The following is a 22,194-nucleotide window of genomic DNA, read 5'->3' on the forward strand; positions in this document are numbered from 1 at the left end:
TACCCCACGAAAATTACTTGCTATATGTTTAAACACTGAAACACTTAACATTCAGGGTGTCTGAGATATCAGTGGATGAAACATGGTATGCAAAAACCCATCATTTTGATCGTGTAATTTGACTATTTGCACTATCAGAATCAAGGAAAAAAGACAATATTTTCCATATCATGTTGGTGAATTGACCTATAGTTTCATTGAAGTGCACTGAAAATGAACACTTCAAGGGCAGATAACTCTGTCAAAAGACTCATTTTACTAACATTTTGTTGAAAAATTTCTGAGCAAAGCCAGTGATGCAGAGATCAAATAATGGTCTTAAGTATCCTTTAGTGATATTATATGGTCAGATCAGTGACATGCATGGTTCTGATTTTTCCCATTTGCCTGATTCTTACAAACACTTACACTTAACACATCTCTTATTACTCATGTTCTGAATTCTAAAATTTACCCCCATTCAAATCATATGCATGTATTACAACAACAGCACCAAATGTCTATTATACGCATAGACAACTGTATCAATATCCTTTATAAGTCTTAGCTTCATCAGATTTAACATTGAGTGCAAAGTTATCTCAATGATAACTAATCTAAATAATATATACATTTGTATAAAGACTGAACCAATAGAGCAAAGAGAGTTCAAGTTGTTACGACAAACCTCACTCAGAAGCAAAAGAGTGTTAAATAATATCAGACCAAAGTAGAGTGTGACTTTAGTAGGATATTAGTGTATTTTAGTATACTTGCTTAGGAATGAAATTAGTTTATTTAGTGTATTATAAGCATGTTTATTAGCACAAATTAGTTCAGCCCCCCCCCCACCCCTCCCCCCCCCCAGGTACAAAGATCAGACTAAAAGCTAAACTAATTATTTAAGCTTAGGATGCAATACATACATATACATTAAAAAAAAACTATTTAACATACCATTAGCATAAACTCCTGAAGACAGATAAATAGGCAATGAAGGAACCCTTGGACTATCCTGACCATCTGGAATAGATACAATCTCAAAACCTAAGTATGTACTCAAAATTGGAGTAACACCATTAGTTGCTTGTGAACTGTCCATCATTAACAATGACACGTGACAATGTTAAGTGTTTCATTAGTGATGGGAAAACTGTCACTAAGGTCAATTTTTTCCTTGTTTCAATGTAATCAACATGAAAATTGTAAAGTCAAGTACTAAAACTGTTAATGCCTTGTAAGCAGAAATAAGACGTTGAAGTTTGAAATCACGTATGAATATTATTTCCATGTATACAATAACAGTGAAATCATTATCACTTAGTAGTTTAACACTGCTATAAATAGACATTGTCGAAAAGATCAAATGTACATTTGTATATGTAGTTACAAATGAATCATTAAACTATTAACATATGTACTAGAATTTCAAATTACATGTACATTTGTTTGTACCAGTGGTCAAATCTGACTTGACAACCAGTCTAAAATTAAAAAAAGGCCATTATTTACATGAAGGTACATGTAAATGTACCTTTGTGTAAAGAGAATATAACATTATTTCTAAAATTAACCTCTGTACATGTATATAATGCAACATCTATAAATTTAACAGGGGTTTTAATCAGCACTGGTCGAAGGTTAGGACCCTCAATTTCTGATGCATCTTTTACCTAGGTCCTGAACATACCATATTTCTTTTTGTTAACTCTTATTGATAACCTTATACATGTACATAGAGGACCTTTAATTTAGGATGTAAAGAATTCCAGGACCTTTCAACAATGAAGGTAAATTTAAACCACTGAATTGAATGTACAAAAATATACATGTCTTTTGCAGAGAAGTTCATTTAAAACAGGATTGACAATACTCATTAAGATTTGTTTTCCTTGGGTAATTAATCAGACCTCTTCTATCTATCAAATGTCACACAGATCTGTAATATATACATGTACATTTTTAGCAGATCATTTTAACTACCTAAAAATTGAGATGATGATATTCTTGCAAATTTTAATATAATTTCTTCAATTACTAATATCAAGTCATTATGACGATTTTCTTGCTTCAATTTAAATGTAGGTAATAAATGTAATATAAATATTTGTTAAAGATTGATATCAAAAGTATTACAGTGTAATATAAGACTGACACAAAAGAGCCAGTTTCAGATCCATTCTCAGTTTTAACATTTCTAGGGAGACTTTTACAATTTAAATGGGAATATATAATTTTGGCTTTTGCCTCTCCTAATATTGTGTCCTATTGGTGTAACATTTTATAACCATGTAATTCCAGACAGGGAGTACTGGGTTAAAGTCCTTGTCTACCCTTTCATGTATCACACAAAGTTCAAGACTTTTTTGAAACTCATGGACAGGATTAACATAATGTTTATTGTATTCATTTCTTTTCATTTTCACTTATTTATTGTTCATAATCTTCTGTACTATTTTGATTACTGGTTTTACCAATTTTCAATTTGTGTTCCGCCAGAAATATATCGTAAATAATGAATCGTAATGGAAGTGGGAGGTTTAGTGCAGTGTAAAACCTAATTTAACCCATGTACATATCATTTGAAATACTTGTACCATTGCGGTATTTTCCAATTTTCCGGTTTTTGCCCTGGTATTGGCATTTGTCATCTTGACTTTTATCAGTTTTGTAATTTTGTTATTATCCTGCATTCACAAAGATAGCATGAGCTTGCAGAATACACCTTGTGCACACCTTAAACAAATTTCAGACCACGATCAACAAGGATTTCAGTCCACTGTACATGCACATGTTAAGACAAGGCAGAAATTGATACATGTACATGTACAATGTACATTAAAATATTTAGCTGTGAATTTTACTTTTACCAGACTGCACACATTTTTCTGTAAAATATGTGAAGACAAGACCCTGCACAAAGTCATACAGTGATGTACATTTGTGTTTTTTTTGCCATGGCTAGATACATGTAAACGACAATGCATAATAAACAAAAAATTGATAAAATATCCAAGTACTTCAACTCCTAGTAAATATGTTGAATCCAAATGTTGCTTTTAAATTTACCCTATTAAGGATATACAGGTATGGTGTCAATTTAGCCCTACAAAAAATACAACCAAGTCTGATTAATATTAGCCTAGGATAAATTGACCATAAAGTCATATGACAGACAGCCACAGACCACAACTTCATAGTACAATGTAAATTTTAATCCCTTTCTTGCATTGTGGTGGAGGATTTTAATTACAATATCATCAAAAGTAGGAAGTATTTAAACAAAACAGGAAAGAATCAATAACATTTAATAGATTATCAACACGATATCAATTGTTTATATTAAGAATATATTTTGAAAAATGTACAATGTAGGTCAGTTTGATTAAAACGTGATTCATGTACATACAGTGTACAGATGTACATGTATTTCAAATTATTTGACGCAAAAGCTTTATCCATGCTGCATAGTTGATCATATTAATGATAAAATTATTGAGGACAATCTATGTATATACATGTATCAATACATGTAAAATGTATTAAGTTTATATGTACATTTGTACCATACATGTACATTGTACATGTCCAACATTAACCTCACTATGGCAAGAATTTTGACCAATAAAATTATTCACAATCACACCATTCATGTTATTTGAGGAAATTTCCAAAGGTTTTTAAAAATGCTAATGCATTTTAGATATTTTCAGTTTTCCTCAGGAAATTCACTAAATTAATCACAGGTTTAGTTTCATACATGTATAAATGTATACACAATGGAAAGGCTCATGTTTGTTTTAAAGAGATACAAAATCATGAAATATACCATACTGCTATACATGTATCTTAAATTTGAACATATATGTACATGCCGATGTACGATGTACATGTATACATTGCACATGTACATTTTGTACATTGAACCTCAAAGTAGAAAACTGTGTGCTGATTGCTCACTAAATTGATACCTCCACTACTCCATCTGACAGCATGCAACTTTTCACCTAATAACTGACATGGATCAAAATAAAAATCAGGAAGTGCATAATTAAGACATGTAATAAAGATTCTATGAAAGTGACTTATCAAATTCCATACACATGTAGTCATATATATGTGTAAGGAGTTACAGATAATAGACGAGTACTCAAGTTTCACCATAATCATAAATGACAAAGTCCATATTTTGCTTGTGAAACCTCCATATTAGTTTGGATTAAAATTTAAAAAACAGGAGGTGCACAATCAAAGAATATTATAAAATTCTAAAACTCTCTTTTATTTCCATCCAGTGGTGTAGCAGAGTAACAGATTCTGTAAGAGACAAGTATTCCTATGTTCCCATATTTATAAGGACTAAATTCATGTTTAGCTAGTGAAACCCTAAAATTTATTTGGATCAAAATTTAAAATAAGATGTGCACAATGGAAATATGTACATGTTTTGTGTACATGTATCTTGTACATTAATATTATAAAGATTCTGTGAAAGTTTCATTAAATTCCATTTAGTGGTGTAGGTGGAGTAATGGATAAGAGATTGGTACCTCTCTACATTTGTAAAGGAGGGAAGGGTGAAGACCCATCACTATACATGTACATGCACTTTAGGATGTCTTTAGGACTTTTAAAAAAATTTAGTTGACAAATACTGTATCATGAATACAGATAGTATATTCAAATACACTGATTGTTGGTCCATTTAGTTTTGTAGATAGCAGAAAACCTTTAACTGCTGCCATCAGATATGACAAAGAATAGAGCATTATATAATGGAATATTAATTGATACTCAACCACTTCAATTCGCTCCAAGGGTACATGTACATGTACATGTATCAGGGGTTTCATTATTTTCTAGCAATGCAGGTGCCTTTGGTTTTTGTAGGAGGTACTTTTCATCATTTTGTTTAATGAAAATGTATGAAATTACGAAATTCTGGAGGTACAATGTACCTTTCAGTAGTTTAGAAGGGTAAAAGTACCTGGTACGGCCTCTTATTGAAAAGCCTGATGTACATGTATTTAACACCATGTTCTAGGAAATCCATGAACCTGTATTAGTTCCAGTGTACATGTACATGTACTTCACACTGACAAATACCAATGGGGAAATTTCTTCTATTTGATGAAATAAAACAATTGGTCGGTCAAAAAGTAATTCCATTCCAAAATAATCTTTCTGTAACAAAAAGGAATAAGGCAAAAAAAATACAGGTTTAATAGTCCTGTTTCCTGCAACCAACACAAAAAACATAAGGTGGGTACATGTGCCGATGTGGGTAAGGAAATTCTTTTATTTTTCAAAAAACATTTGATATTGAGTTAAAGGGGACACAATCTAGACTTTAACATGGCTTGAGCCAAAATGGATATGAAATGTTAAGAATAAGCACAAAAAAGGGAGGATACATGTACATGTACTAAGGATAGCAGGAATTCGAAACAGATATTGTTTCTTTTGGCCTTAAGAGAAAAGGATTTCCTGCAAATATCATTTCCTGATATTTGAACTGACTTGTTTGAGTACATTCCAAATGTTCATATTTGAATTTGTATTTTACAATTTTAGTAAAGAGGAAATTAGAATAATTGGTTTTGTTCTTTATTTCAGATCAACCTTCATTGTGGTGGATCCAAGTGGTGTTTTTACAATGTATTTTCCTTCAAAATGCATGTTCATGTATCATGCTGTGTTAGCAATAGAAGAGAGCCACTTATCTAAAAACTACTTTTTTGTATATGTAGTTAGGAATGAATGTGGCTAATTAAATGCATGTATCAATAATTGTTCAAATGCATTGGTCATAGTCACAAAATTTGTCCATGCCTTTATTTCTACAAGTCTGTGGCTAATGCAAATTTCCTACTACATGTACTGCCAACACAAAATATGTGAAGGGGGCAGAACCCTAGCAGTTACTACAGCACTCCTACATGTACATTCATACATACATACATACATATATATTGTACTGATCTTATATCTGTACAATGTACATGTACATTTTTTACACTTACATTGTAATTCTCAGAAATACATATGTACATGACATTTCAACAAGGTATTATATGAATTTGGAATTGTTTTTTATTTTTGTCACACTACTTGACCGTGTGGCCAAATTCCCATTTTGAAAAGATCTTTCTGAACAAAAAACCACTATTACATGTACTACAAGTGTACATTATTGTTCTCATGCATTTAGTGACTAACACCAACATATAAAAAGGTACATTTACACATGTAATTCTAATTTCATGTAAATGTACATGCATATACATGTAGTTCTGTTAACATGGTAATTTTCTCAATAGGTAATTTATCCTGCATTTAATATTTATGAAATATCCATAAAAATTAACCCCACTTGAAAATTGTTTTAAACTCTACATGTTAAGATATTCAACTACCAAATTAAAATACAGCCACATGAAATGTTGGACCCAATAAATGGCAAAAACTTCCACTAGAATTGTGAAGTGAGAATATCAGAAGAGAATCAGCTGACTGACATGTAGATGTACAATGTACATATATGTACACTTAGTCATGTACATCTATGAACATATATATTGTACATGTATATAGTTACATGTAGTACTACATGTATATACATTTTGTACATGTAATTACTAGTTTAACTCCGCTACATTATTAAGTTAATGTGCCTGTCCACAATCAGGATTTGGTCATCAATGTGACTTGTTGTCAATGTGACTTGTTGTCAATGTGACTTTGTCTTGTTATTTTACTTCTTAGTTTGATTTTGAAGAATTGTTGTTGCTAAGTTACACTGTACCATGGATTTTATTTACTTTCGTACTTACCACATATACAAATGTACTTGGATAAATTTACATGAAGGACATACAAAAATGTACATGTATGCAGATGCATTTGTTGTATCCACCACACATGTATCTCAGGTCCTTTTTCAATGTAATATTGAATTTGATACATGAACATGTAATTTAGCAAAGGAGATAGTGACAGTACATCTGAAGCTGGCATTTGAATGGGAGTGCATGTACATGTGTTCCAGGAGTGTCCCTTTTAAGCAAATGGAAAAAAAAAACATGCATTTAAAAATACCTGATTTACGTTTGGATACACATTTCACACCAGTTTTATGTCTTTTTGCAGCTGATAATTGAGAACAAGAGAAAATAACCACTTTCACTACATGTACTAATGAGATACCAAACTTACATCATAACCTACAATTTTTTTATTCACACATGCAGTAAAATCTATCTAAACTGAGACCCTTTCAGGCTTTAAGGTGGTGGACCTAGAGTAATGGACATTGTCATAACTTTAGAAATCAGTGACATGTTTGTATCATATTCAATTTCACCAAAGCCTTTTATGCTGTCCTTTGAAACAGAATGAAATCAGTTCCAAGTTAGATTGATGTAAAATGGTGAATACAAACGTTCCAATGATTTGCAAGAGTTGTGTCCCTTACCATAGGTCTACATCCTTAATTAGAATTGGTTTGGTAAAACAGGTGTTCAGTTTACCAAGGTTTATCACAGTTCAATTGATATGTAGAGACTCCAAAAGTGTCAGGTTTAGAAACATTTTTGATTATTCAGGGTTTGGTTTAGACAGGTTTCACTGTACGGTGTATTTTCTACATGTATCTTTGTAAAGTGTATTTGAATATTTGGTGTACTTTTTATTCTGTGATAAAATTTAAGGTTATTTTGTCATAAGAAACACATCTCTGATTTTTTTTAAAATATTACACGTTAAATTTAATATTTTTTTTTTAATTAGAACAGTTCTATTTTCTTTTCTTTTGTTTTTGGTTAAAGAAAACAAATAAGTATATTGGTAGACATTAAAGTACTACTACATGTACATTTGTACATGTACAATGTATGCTTAAAAGTTAATTTAACTAGAAAAATACATGCCCATGTACAATGTTCATTTGTATAGCTGTAAACATGTACATGTAAGAGGGATAACTCTATCTTACCATCTCCATAATCTCCCGGTTCATTTTCAGCAGGAACAGCATAAAGATCACCATAATCACTAGAAATCTTTGGCTGCTCTGACACAGAACCTTCAAACAGGTGATTATAGGTACCACTCTGTTCAAAGTTTCCACTGGCCCCTAAATTCTCCTGTAAATTATCAATAAACACAGTCTGATCAGTATTTTCTTCACTTTGATTCATTTCAATGTTTTGACCTTTTTGAACTGGAACCATTACAACAGGAAATTCATTATTCCATGGTGGATCATAGCGGTATTTGTATTTGACTGGTTTTCTGTTAAATGTTTTATCAACCAGGTTAGCAGTAACATAACTATCGACTGAATTTTTAAACACTGATTCAGGACGATTTTCAAGGTCACCTTTTAACTCCCTATGAGCAGCTTCATGTGTATGGTTGCCCTCTGATTCTATTGGTTGGGCCAAACAGCACAGATCTGAACCAGTTTGAACTGGCTGAGCAAGTGAATACTGGTCTGAACTTGATGGTTCTGACTCAATTATTTTAAACTGACTTTGCTTTGGTTGTGAGTCAAATTTACATTCAGTAGCATTTGAGTTGGTTGGTTGAGCAAGACAGTACTGATCAGTTGTTATAGGTGGAGTTACACTTGACAGGGAACCAGACCCTTGTTGTTCCAGAGTTTCATCACATACAGTAAACCTCTTCTGCAGTACTTTAACATTTATGTTTTTTGCTCTGAGACTTGCCAACCTATCAAGTTGACTGTTTGTTCCACTATCAATGGTTTGTTCAGTAGGACTTAACTGATTTAGACTTGAAACTGGAACATCCAATTTTCCTACCTCGTGAGATTGAGAGTCATGTTGTAAAATAGCAAAATCTTTTAAAGCCAATTCACCCAATTGTTCTACAGATGTCTGTTGATCCTCATCTTCAGATATTCTCAACTCAATTAAATTGCTTGTTCCTGTGTTCTCACATGAATATTCAAAATCTGTGACTACCGGGTTCTCATAAATTTCATTAACAGGGTTATCTAGAGTTGCATCCCTTGAATCAGGATTCCAGATCTTCTCATATCCAGTAGTTGTTGGTGGCTCTAACGTTGGTACAGATGATATTGCATCGTAATACACTGCCGCTTCACTTTCATCATCTTCATCAGAGAGATGATTTAAATTTGTTTCACTCTGCAAATAAAGAATAAAAGATTTCTTATTTTCATAACTTACTTTTGTTTGAAGTGACATATGGTCAACTTACATAACTAAGTTTGGTTTCTTTTTTTTTAAATAGCACTCCAGCTAAGAATCATGCAAAATATGATACATGGTTGGAAAGCCTACACATTTTTATTTTTGATGTTTTGTTTAAAATGCTTTAGTAAATAGAAATTTATATTTGGTTTTTCATACAACCCGTGCTCATAGGAGATAAAAATTATATAAAATGCACAGTAGATTTCAAAATTAAGGGATATAACTCTGTAAATGACACTTAAATACAATAGAATCTACCAGATTATCAATGTTGATTATCCTAAGAGCAGGCAGATTGGAATGAATAAATACACATTTCATAATTCACACCCACAAAACAACTTATTTACAAAAATAGAAATATGTAGCCTTTTTTGGGGTGTATCATATTTTTCAGATTTTGCATGATTCTTACAAAGACAGCTACTTAACATACCAAAACTATCTTATTATTTTCACATTCTAAAGCTTGTTACCTCTATCTAGAACCATATCAATGCTATATATTTGTAACAGTAATCAAGGGAACCAAGATTCAAATGGAAATTAAAAAGAATGTAATCCAGGGACAAAGACCATACATGGAAAACAGACCTAAATAATACATACAAAGTAACAAAAGTAAATGAAGAACATTATAAATAAGATTGCTACATAAACTTGTGGCCATACATGTAATTCTCATAAAATTAGGCAAAATAAAATTAAAAAAAATAATAGGGTATTAATAGAACTTTAAGTGATACCTTGCCATGTAAAGGAAAAAAGGGAGATAAATAACCAACGGCCAAGAAAAAAATATGTCACTTTAAGGTTACATTGGATGAAAAAATAGGGAAGGAACATGTACATGTAGGTAGGTAAAATCATTTTATATAGACACTTCATATGGTTATATATAGTTTTCAACTAAAAAATGATAAGTTTAGTAGCATTTCATAAAAAAAAATAATAAATAAATAAAATATGCCATGGTAGACTAAAAAATAAGATACATATACATGTAGGTTCTGTGGGGTAACCTTACACATACATATTTTTTTCTTGGCCTAACTTGAAAACGACATTATGGATTTTTATGGAAATTGAACTTGATCAGTATTTTAGGGTACTAAACAACTGAACTTTAAAAAAATTCATTGATCTGTTCTCAAAAAATCATCTGGAAACTGTCCAAGAATGGACTGACAGACAGACAAATGCAACTTTAAGGAAGGTATCACATAAAATCTCGCCACTTTCTGAGGTAGGGTATAAAAGGTACTAGTAAGTACATTGTAATTGTGTCAATGCACCCTACAATGTATAAACACAATCTAAAAGCTGTTTTCAGAGAAGCTTCATCCAAAAATTTGCATATAGGACAATTGCATGGATAGACTGACAGACAAAGACCAATACCAAGCCCATTGATCACCTTACAATGGGAGTAAATAAAACTATTTCTAGTAATAATTAAGCTTAGTGGTGGATCAAGAAATTTCATAAAAGGAGCTAAGACTGGACTGAAGTGGCCACTCCAATCCAAGTGATTTTCTAAATGTTTATATTTAAGGAAGTAGACCTACGGTAAGGGACACAACTCTAACAATTCGTTTGAACGTTTGTATTCAGCATTTTACATCAATCTCCTGTAAGCATTAAAGTAACTTGGATTGATTTCATTCTGTTTCAAATGAAAGCTTGATGATATTGAATATAATACAAACATATCCTTGATTTCAAGAGTTATGTCCCTTATCCTAGGTCTACCTCCTTAAGCGTAGTTCTTTACCTGATGTGAGGAAAACTAAATTATTAAAAAAGTAATGAAAAATTCAAATAATAATAAAACTTTAATTATTAGTTGGGCTGGGCATAAAAAAATAAGTAAAATATGAACATTGGGTCTATGATGTACAAATGCACATGCTTTATTAAAAAAAAAATCATGCAAAAATAAACACAAGCTGCAAATTCATGTATGGTCATGCTTACTGATAAAAAGCAAAATACATGTACATGTATGTGTCCTGGTAGTTGTAGCATGATTTAAAAGTGCAAAACAGTTCATGGTTGAAACATGTATTTCACAAGTAAAAATCAGATTTCTGAAAAAAAATCCTTTAGTTGTTAGGAACCAGATTGTGACTGCTGGAAAGTTACATTTTGCACATTTCATTATGAGCTTTCCCATTGAAAATCTAAAATTCTAGCAAAACTAGAAAATCCGTGTGCAAACTCATCAAACACAGTTAAATGTCACTGAAGTCTGAAATCAAAACCTGGTATAATATATACTAGAGGCTCCCAGGAGCCTGAATCGCTCACCTTGTTAAAGTTTGTTTTTCAAGAGCAATAAAGTTAACAAGGAGTTGTCCAACAATTTTGACTCAACAAGACTTTAGTAGGACTATCTTAAGGATCATTTCAGCAATTGAAAGTTTCTGTCTATCTATTATAGTTTTTAAGATATTGGCTGAAAACTGTAAAAAAAAAAATAAGGCATTTCAACACGGCGGGTATTTCTAGAAAAGCAGAGGATGCTTACCCTACCGGTGCACCTGATCCATGCTCCCAGTTTTTAGTGGAGTCCAAGTTGCTAATTTGCTTTTGTTACTTTGTAGGTATGATTTTAGTTACTTTATGTTCTTTGTTGTGTATGTCTGTTTTGCATGTCTGGTCTTTGTCCCTGGATTACATTCTTTTGATTACCGCTATAACCTTGGTTCCCTTGATTACTCTTGCATCTTTCAAGGACAATAACTCTGATAAGGAGTCACCTAACAACTTGATCCCTGAAGACTTTTGAAGGCCTTATAATAAGGTTCATTTCAGCAATTGAAATAATTATGCTAAAAATAATGGTTTAGGGGATATATGCAAAAAATTACTGTCTGACCCCTACGTTCTATTTCCAGTAATGGCAGTCATGTTTTTCAACGGATCAAATATCCCCACACCAGTTCTATGCACGATACCCCAAGGAACATACATACCAAGTTAAGTTCCAATTGGTCAAGTGATATCAGAGGAGAGGAATATTTGACAGAAATAACATTCAAAATAGCCAAAAAAAACATCAAAAAAGAGCAATAACTCCAACATGACTTAACTGATTAAAATGAAAATTTGACCACAGATAGATCTCATCATGCTGAACACTTTTATCCAGTCAGAATTTGGCTCAACCTAATGATTTTGGAGATATATGCCAAAAACTACTGTTGGACCCCTATGTTCTATTTTAAGTAACGGTGGCCATGTTTTTCAACGGATCCAAAATCCCCACATCAGCTCTATGCACGATACCCCAAGGAACATGCATACCAAGTTTTGTTCCAATTGGTCAAGTGGTGTCAGAGGAAAAGATTTTTGAAAGAAATAACATTCAAAATAGTAAAAAAATTATGAAAAAGGGCAATAACTCCAACATGGCTTCACAGATTAAAACGAAAATTTGACACAGATAGATCTCATCATGCTGAACACTTTTCCTGTCAGAATTTGGCTCAACCTAATGGTTTTGGAGATATATGCCAAAAACTACTGTTGGACCCCTATGTTCTATTTTAAGTACGGTGGCCATGTTTTTCAACGGATCGAAAATCCCCACATCAGTTTTATGCAGGATACCCCAAGGAACATTAATACCAAGTTAGGTTCCAATTGGTCAAGTGGTGTCAGAGCAGAAGAGTTTTGAAAAATTGTTAACGACGACGATGGACGACGTCAACGGACCCCAAGTGATGGCAATAGCTCACATGGCCTTTGGCCAGGTGAGCTAAAAATACCTATAAAATATCAAGAAAATGTAATAAAACTCTACAATGTAAGGCCAAAAAATAAAAGTCTTATTTCCTGCTACCCTTTACATTTTATGGCCATTTTGGCTGAAGCACCACTTACATGTACATGTAAGTCTAGATTGTTTCCACATTAACTCAATATAAAATGGTTTTGAAAAATAAAATAATTTTCCTACCTACATGTACCTCTTGTTGGTGGCAGGAAACAAGACTGAATATTTTTGGCCTAATGAAAAAAGGTGCAGCCAGATGAATGGGTAGAAAATTTGCACTGCCATCAGCATGATACAAACTCCTTTCAAAGCTTTGCATCGGTATCAAAAATCCTAGTACACAGTCCAATGCATTCACAAAATGCGAATTACCAAAAGTATGAGAATTATCAAGTTAGTACTCATGCACTGAAACACGTTTCTCAAATATATGTAAGTGGTACAACATAACAATGAATAAAGATGCCTTACCTACTTCAGGCTAGATCTTGAAGAGAGAAAATTACTTAAAATTTTCAACAGCTAATGATGGTGTGTACTTAAACATGTATATTACATGTATATACAGTACAATGTATATCATAACATGTATACAATATCATACTGGTAATACTTTTTGAATTATATGATTCTTTAATGGTGACGCCCACTTAACTGACTGAACCTTCTGATCCTCAGGGGATCAAATGAGTTTTAAAGAATTTACCAAAGTGACGCCCACTTGACTGACTGAACCTTCTGGTCGGCATGGGATCAAATGAGTTCTGAAGAATTACCATGGTAACGCCCACTTGACTGATTGAACATTCTGATCTGCAGAGGATCAAATGTACCATGGTGACGCACACTTGACTGACTTAAGATTGTGATCTAGCAGGAGATCAAGTTTGGGTGAAGAATCTAAACATGGTGATGGTCATTCGACTGACAGAAGATTCTGATCTGCAGGAGATCAAATTAGTTATGAAAAATCTATTACCGTGATAACATGTGGATGCCCACATGATTGACCAACGATTCTGATCCACAGAGTATCAAAGTAAGATTTGAAGAATCTCACATGATTGACTGAAAATTCTGATCTTCAAGGGGACAAATAGGCTTTCAGGAATGGTAGGTCCAGGACTTTGTCAATTTCAAATCAAAAGTCCTCTTTGGGAAAACAAATGATCCTTAAAAAGTGTTAATGTAGAAAACTAAAGGTCAGGAACCTAAGTACATTGTAAAAACACATCCCACTTTTTTCAGTGTTTAAATTCCAATAACACAGAAAAAAACAAAGCAACTGACTACATGCTGATTTCCCATATGAACATAAATATTTTACAAATATTTATTAAGATTTCTCAAAATTCTTTGTGTAATTGTATAATGAGTGGCTTAAAACTAAATGGATGGACACACAGAAATGTATATGTACCATTGATAATGCAATTCAAGATGGAATGTGTCGTTCAAAGGACAGTGTGTACAATGTACATGTAACTTTGAAAAACTGTGAGCAGAGCTCACTAAAAGGATTCTTACATGTATATAAAACTTCAGTCAGAATGTCAAGTGGCTATGATAATTACATGTACATTGCAAATGTACATGAAGTTTCAGACAAAACTAATGGTTTTTTTTTAAGAGAAATCGAAAGTGGTAGAACTAACCACTCACAATACCAAAGTACAAAATGTAATTCACTTATAAAAAAAATTTCATTATGAACCACTCTAAACATGGTACACCACAATGTCAACCATGGTATGTCTGTTTCTGTACTATACATCCTGTGAAGTGGAGGGTATTAAAAAAATGCATGTACAGTAAAGATCAGTGCACATGCATGAACATGTGCATTGTACATCTGTACATGTACCTCTAAGTTAAAAATGTACAAATTGATCTGAAATTATTTTAAGTCATAACTTCCCACCATTCTGTTTAAAAAAAACCACAGGGATGTTAACCTACATGTATATATACAGTACATGTATGACAGGTTCACCAGCTATGATTTCACTGAGTAAAGAAATATTAATTACCACAACATGAAACTATGGTATTCTAAGCAGGAAATATTCTCTTATCAAATCTTCAGTTTCACAGGGTCATCTTATGTCAAGAACTATGTTATCATGGAAAGCCTTTATCAATCTCCTAATCATAATGATTAGTGTGTATTTCAACCAGTAAGGAAGAAACTTCTGAATCAAGGATTTAAGATGAACAAAATATATTTAGGGTTCCCCTGGTGTCATTATTTGCACATAAGGTACATGTAATTATACAAACTTGGAGATAATACAATAATCTCCAAAGCTATTGTACATGTATGTTGTATGCAATGAATCAAACGCATGTTATTGTGATTATAATATATCTTTCTGTGACAGATTCAGGGGTTGTGTCCAGGGATTGAACCCCTTTTTAAAATTTTTTTGTACAAAATGTACATCTTGTACACCAGTCTATACTTTCAGATGAGTCTGCAGTATCAGATCTAGAGGTAAGCATAAAAAAATTAGGACCAATAGGGTTAGCAAAAACAGGGTTAATTTTTTAGGCCTAATGAACTATTGAGTAGGGAGATTCCTGACTACACTTTCTTACCTGAATTTCTTTATCGACTTGATCCATGACAAAACTCAGTGGAAACTGAACATTCTATTATGTGTACAAACTACAATGGAAAGTGAAAGATATATTAAACACCATACACGCCTTTGATATGTAAAAAATTACAGAGCTTTTGCTGTATAAATACACTAAGTACTGTCAACGCAGAAAGTAATTTCTCCACTCTCCACAGTGGAGAAATTTTGCATGGAGTCACACTGTCTCCACTCTCCACGGTGGAGTCAACATTTCAAAAATTGTCTGTAATTAACTTCTCCTGTCTTCAAAGCAAGATATACATGTATTTAATGATTTTAGCAGTTTAATAACATTTCAATAAAGGACAAAAAAAAAATATTGAAAACTATTGAAATTGAGCAAATTTATCTTCGTTTTTACTTTGGTGGAGTCACAGTGGAGGACATGAGTGACTCCACTGTGAAAAGAGTAGAGAAATTAAAATTTTGGTTGACAGTAGTGTAAATTGTACAAAAATGTACATGTACAGTTTATACATCATATATTCAGTGTTCTCCCCAAGGCCTTTTAGCACCATGGTAATGTGATGCTACATGTATCTGAACTGACTTTTCTACAGACAATTCGCAATGATACCAGGAGTGTATCCAGACACTTTGAAAAGGAGGGGTTCCACATGGGTTTTATCAGCAAAAAAGGGGGGTGATACTGTAGGACATTATAATTACTTACATGTACCATAGTTTGTCAATTTTACACATGGAAATGACAAATTTTCCAATAAAAGGAGGGGTGTCAACCCCCTGCATCTCCCATCCCTGGATCCGCCGCTGGCTACAATCGGGATGCCAAAATTTCAAAGGAAAAGATGCTATCCAAATATTCTAATATACCAGGATGCTACTGGATTTTCTAGGAGAGCACTACATTTGAGTATAATGTACATGTCCATGTACAGTACTTAAACCTACATGTACAATGTACATGTACAAGTGTATATGTAAATATACATTATGTACATGTATGTGTAAATGTGCATGCACAAGTTATGTGAGCAGCTACAAGTACATTGTACATTTTTTATAATTGCTATCTGTAAATAATTCAATCGATTATTCATTTCTCATTTAGGCAAGATGGTTTATTTACCATAAATTAACTTGGCACTGTGATGTCATAATGTAGATTAGTCCAGAGTCCACAATTAAATAATACTTCCATTACTAAATAAGGCATTGATGAAGGGACAAATCTTCAATTTGACTTTAGTGGATTAGAAATTAAATTATAAGGATTGCTTTTATTTTTCTCCAAGTTCTGCTCACATAACCAACTTTGGAACAGTTTCATGTACTGTTTCACATTTCATGGAGTGTAATTGCACCAAAGTTGGTTATTTTGTACGACCTGGTCAAAAATTAAAAACAATCCTTGATCATCAATCAGTATCAGATCAGTCATTGATCCATCAAATCAACCTATTACTGTAAATCGGTGATCAGTTCTACTTTACATGTACAACTTATGACCTCTGGATACCTAATATACAAAATGTACATGTATTTCACGGAATAATCTGTTTTGTTTTTCTATTTTACACAAATTAACAAAATATATTGCATGATGCAGATTTAGACAAAACTTCAACTTTAACCCTAGAAATATAAAGGTCTGCAAAAAGTGTGGTGAAAAATATGACAATAAGAATCTAACACTGCTGACAGCATCTAAGACACCGAATTTCTAGCGGTGTTTGATTCCTCATCTTTTGTTACTTTGTATGTATGATTTTAGTTACTTTGTGTTCTTTGTTGTGTATGTCTGTTTTCCATGTCTGGTCTTTGTCCCTGGATTACATTCTTTGTTGTGTATGTCTGTTTTCCATGTCTGGTCTTTGTCCCTGGATTACATTCTTTGTTGTGTATGTCTGTTTTCCATGTCTGGTCTTTGTCCCTGGATTACATTCTTTTGATTACAACTATAACCTTGGTTCCCTTGATTACTCTTTCTCACTTAAAAAAAATTACTTTGTGATTAATACGCTATTATAGAACACTCAGGACTCTGCTTGCCAAAATTCCTAAAATGTATAATTTAATTTACAAGACATTACAAAATGTTTTTCTGAATGTCACAACCATTGTGTGTTTTACATGTATCTCATCCAAGAGTATGATAAGGATACATGTATCTCACATGGCTGAAAAAGGAATAAAATCAGGGCCCTCACTACTACAAATGATAGGGAAAAGTGAATTCTCTTTTGTAGGCTGACAGGGAGAAGTGAAAATTTGTTAAGTGAAAAGACCATGTGAATGGACAATTCTGCAACATATCTGGCATATTAATGGGTTTGACTGTATTAATGTATTGCTGACATCCCTCTAGTATTAATGGGCCTTTTTCACTTGACCAAAGATTTTATGACAATATGTGCATGTACATGTAATACATATGTATAATAAATAGAATTTAGTAAGCCTGTTTTTGGTGGTGGTTTCCTAATGCTGCCTTTCCTCAAAACCTACAGTATTTGAAATTCTGAAGATTAATTTCACCAAAAAAAAATCCTGAGAAAACTACTACTGTTTTAAAATATATTGTGCCCATCTTCCCATATTGTTACTTTGAAGAGCATTAAGGTTTTTGGCAAATATACTCTAACTTCTGTTAATACTGAAAATATAAAAAAAAATGATGTTATAAGGGAGGCTACCAACATTTCGAATTAACAAACATGTGTAATTTTACAATTTGTTTACATATGCGGTTCTACAGAATTAAGACCTGTTAAACTGATAGTACATGCATCTGTCAAATTAATTGTGCAGTAGAAATTTTAAAATCAATAACAAATGATTGGCTCCATAAAATGGTGATTGATTCAATCAGGATCCTTTTTCTACATGTCAAACCTGATCAGCTGATTGCCTCTCCTGTTTATTTACCTATGAAACCGTGAGGGTGTTTTTAACATCCTCGAATACCCTGTCAAGTCTTGCCTGTCTTCAAGTGTTACCTTTAATATCTGTTTAGACAGCAATTAACACCATTTGTCAGATTTATGGCTCTTCTAAATAAAGAAATATGATATTGAAACACAAATTTCAGGATTTTCTAGATCAAATGATAGACACGAAATCAATGAATTTGGAGCCAAGGTCATACTAAATTAAAAACAACTATTAAAAATCTCAGGGTAACTGAAACTTCTCTAAAAATGCTGGGACTAGTAAGTCATCCAAGGCAACCAGGGTTTGACACTCTAACTTCCTTTGTTTGGCGGTCAACAGGACTACATGTACTTCAGAGGTAAAACAGGTACATTTGTAGTCCGCAAATGATAATGACAGTTCTGGCTTCGATTTCACAAAAAGTTGTACTAAGCATGAAATTCATCGTAAATTTTGACGTCACAATGCTATTTAAGGTTGTGAAATCATTACTTACATGTACAATCAACTTTACACTTTATATATGACTTCTTGTGAAATCGATCCCTGGTCTAAGATATTATGAAAAATTAGGCAAAATTTAGAAAGTCAATAGGACCACCAAGTACCATGAATATTTTTCAGGTAGTCCTCCTCAAAATTAGGGTGGCACAGGACTATCGGACTACAGTTAGTGTTGATCCCTGAGCAACTAAGGCTACAACAGGGTGACTTCTTTGTTAGAATCGCCTCTGGTAATGAGGACCCTGACAATGTTCCCTTGTCTCTTAAGTGAGAAATATACATGTACATGTATGCAATCTTATCAAAACAAGCTCTTGTAACTGTTTCACTCTAAGGACTGTATAAAAGTAACTTGTTATATACATGTACATGCAGTTAACAAATTACAAGAATTGAGTTTAGAGACAAACAGGTCAGTGGAGAATCCATCTGCTGGAAGAGGAAAAGGCAATTATTCACAGACATACATGTACTTGTACAACTACAAGGGAAGAAAATTGGAGAAATATTTTTGAATGACAGAACGGGTGTTTATAATAAAAGAAGGGACCAAATATTTAGCTCACGTAAAAAAATCGAATTATTCCGGGATATTATATTTCCCTAGAATTTAAGTAGGAGTCAAACGATCGTATATGTGTAAAAAAAAAAAAACAATGACCTCTCGATCGCCAACTGGTGAAACAGTAGCAACTCGATTTTAATTATTTTCCGATGTTCTCATGAAGGCCATAGGAGCTTCAGATGATCAAGGAGTGCATCTTTCTACCGAAATTGACAAAAGTTTTGATATTACCTATGACAGACTCCACACAAGCAGGAAATCACTTTTGATCACCTGTCAAATTTATCCGTAAAACGGAAGTGAAATTAAAAATTGTAAACACAATAGCTATTGGCTCAAATAGTTCACGTGGCGGGAAAGTTTTAAAAAGATCCATTCAGCGCCTGAACATTTGCACATGAGTGTGCTGCTGGTATGTGATTTAATCTGTTCAGTATTTTTGCTGTGGTTTGTTAAAGATTTCCTGCGTTGTAATTTTGTATGCTTCGTTTGTCGTGTAGTGATGTAGCATCAATGAATAAGATAGTAGAATAATTGTACATGTACATGTATAGCAAGCCGAAGTGAACAAAAGCCATATTTTTTAATATTAAAAATGAGAATTTTTTTTTTTAAATTAGAAATTGATTTTTGATATTAGAAATTGAATTTTTCATATCAGAAAATGAATTTCTTATATTAAGAAATCATCTTTTAATTTAAGGGACCGGTCAAAATTTATCGCCACATAGGACCAGTGCAAATAGCAGTAGGAGAGACACTTTTTTTGATGTAAAGCTTTTGTTCGGACACCACTTTTTTACTGATAATAAACATAGGACACATGTTTACTTTTACGAACAAATACTTTGAACTAATTTTTTTATTAACTTTAAAAAAAACAAACTATTTTAACAAAAATTGTTTACAACATATAAATGCAGTAGAAAATACAACCATTTAACATGAATTATTGTAATTGGAATAACTATATCAGTGGCGGATACAGAGTTTTAGGTAAGGGGCAGAATTTTTCTTTGACAGGATCACCGGTGTTCCGAATTTGCTAGGGGGTTGGGGGCATGGACCCCAAGAAAATTTTGAAATATTAAACCTCAAATCTTGCATTCTGAGGGTATTTTGAACAATTTTTCAAAATTGCAATTTTCCAAGGGGGGCCCGGGACCGGGCCCCTCAGTCCCCCTTGGATCCGCCACTGTATATGTATTAAAATAGAAATAGCTTTAATATATCAATACCTCATTTGTAAGATCTTTAATACACTGTATTATGGGTTTATATAATATATTTTTAAATAAAAACTTTATAAGGAAAGCATGATAGGACACCAACTTTTTTCTTACCAAGTTGACATAGGACATCATTTTTTCAAGTCAGATAGCCATAGGGTTGCAACTTTTATTTAGGCTCTTATTATAATAATAATGATTATTATTATTATTATTTTGTTGTTGTTTGTTTTTTGCACCGGTCCTATGTGGCGATAAATTTTGACCGGTCCCTAAAGAGTCATCAAGGGAACCAAGGTTAAAGCGGTAATCAAAAGAATGTAATCCAGGGACAAAGACCAGGCATGGAAAATAGACATACACAACAAGAACATAAAGTAACTAAAATCATACATGGGAGCATGGACCAGGTGCACCGGTAGGGTAAGCGTCCTCTGCTTTTCAAGAAGCACCCGCCGAGTTTCTCATAAAAAGTCAAGTCTGGGGTAGACGAAAGAGGAAAGGAAAATATGACACGTTATAACAAGGAACTTATAGTAAGGATTAAATATGTGAATTCAATTAATTTCCAGTCCATATAAAATTCAGACACTGCTTATGGTGAGGTGATTCATGGTGTTGAAAACCCACGGAACAAACGATGCGTTTCGGTCTAAATATGCTAATTTTTATGTGACTATAGTTCTTTCTGTATTAAGATCTGTACTTTTGAGAAAACTACACCTTAACCTCCCACTAAAAGCAACCAACTAAAACCAAATCAAGAAAGATAACTATTGCCAAATATCAATTTCATGTACAATCTACACCAATTTTATTTCAAAAGAGCAACACCCAAATGAAAAGCTACGACTGGTTATGTTGCCATAAGCGAAACTGAATAAGAAACATAGCGCATAATTCGAAACTATTAATTCCAAAGAAACAACTTTTAATTCTTTATATTTTCATTACCTTAATGGGTTACATAAATACATTACACATATATATAGGTGTCAGTTTTTCATTGTCAAAATATATGAATGGGGTGGGTAAACATTTTCGGGGCCACACACCCGTACCATTTTACCTGTTAAGTTACCCCACACACACACACACACCGCATGCACTTATGGAATCGACATTGTACCAACAAACCCTTGTGTCCTAACAACGACCTGCTATTCTTGAAATGACGACTACTAGTAGTTCTTTAATTAATAGTGTGGGTACATGTATTTAGTTCTACATGTCGAATGTAAATTTACACACGGGTGCAAAATCGTTCATTTTATTCACAGGAGTAAATGGTCACAGTTAAAAGTTTACATTTGCTCAGATGTAAATGCTTTTGGGTTAGTATTTTCCTAAATTAATC

The 22,194-nt window shown here is 32.9% G+C and overlaps 1 protein-coding gene across 6 annotated transcripts in view; it reads right to left on the bottom strand.

Moving 5' to 3' along the window:
• Positions 1–19,909, bottom strand: part of LOC148601673 (rho guanine nucleotide exchange factor 10-like) — a 64,791-nt gene extending 44,882 nt beyond the window's left edge. Inside the window, exons 1-6 of one of the 6 annotated variants that reach the window (XM_088554182.1) lie at positions 19,840–19,895; positions 15,601–15,670; positions 13,474–13,489; positions 7,973–9,152; positions 7,078–7,128; positions 937–1,002 (exon numbers count right to left, since the gene is read on the bottom strand). In XM_088554182.1, the coding sequence (XP_088410308.1) occupies positions 937–1,002; positions 7,078–7,128; positions 7,973–8,210 (355 nt within the window). In that variant the 5' untranslated portion in view covers positions 8,211–9,152; positions 13,474–13,489; positions 15,601–15,670; positions 19,840–19,895. Of the gene's footprint in view, positions 1–936; positions 1,003–7,077; positions 7,129–7,972; positions 9,153–13,473; positions 13,490–15,600; positions 15,671–19,839 lie in introns of all 6 variants that reach the window. The other 5 variants (XM_088554183.1, XM_088554178.1, XM_088554179.1 and 2 more) reach the window with 5 other exon arrangements.
• Between the last annotated feature and the right edge of the window lie 2,285 nt (positions 19,910–22,194).

This window comes from Perna viridis, chromosome 12, assembly GCF_037379345.1.
Source record: "Perna viridis isolate PV_CMFRI_1.1 ecotype Kerala chromosome 12, ASM3737934v1, whole genome shotgun sequence".
In the NCBI taxonomy this organism is placed as follows: domain Eukaryota; kingdom Metazoa; phylum Mollusca; class Bivalvia; order Mytilida; family Mytilidae; genus Perna; species Perna viridis.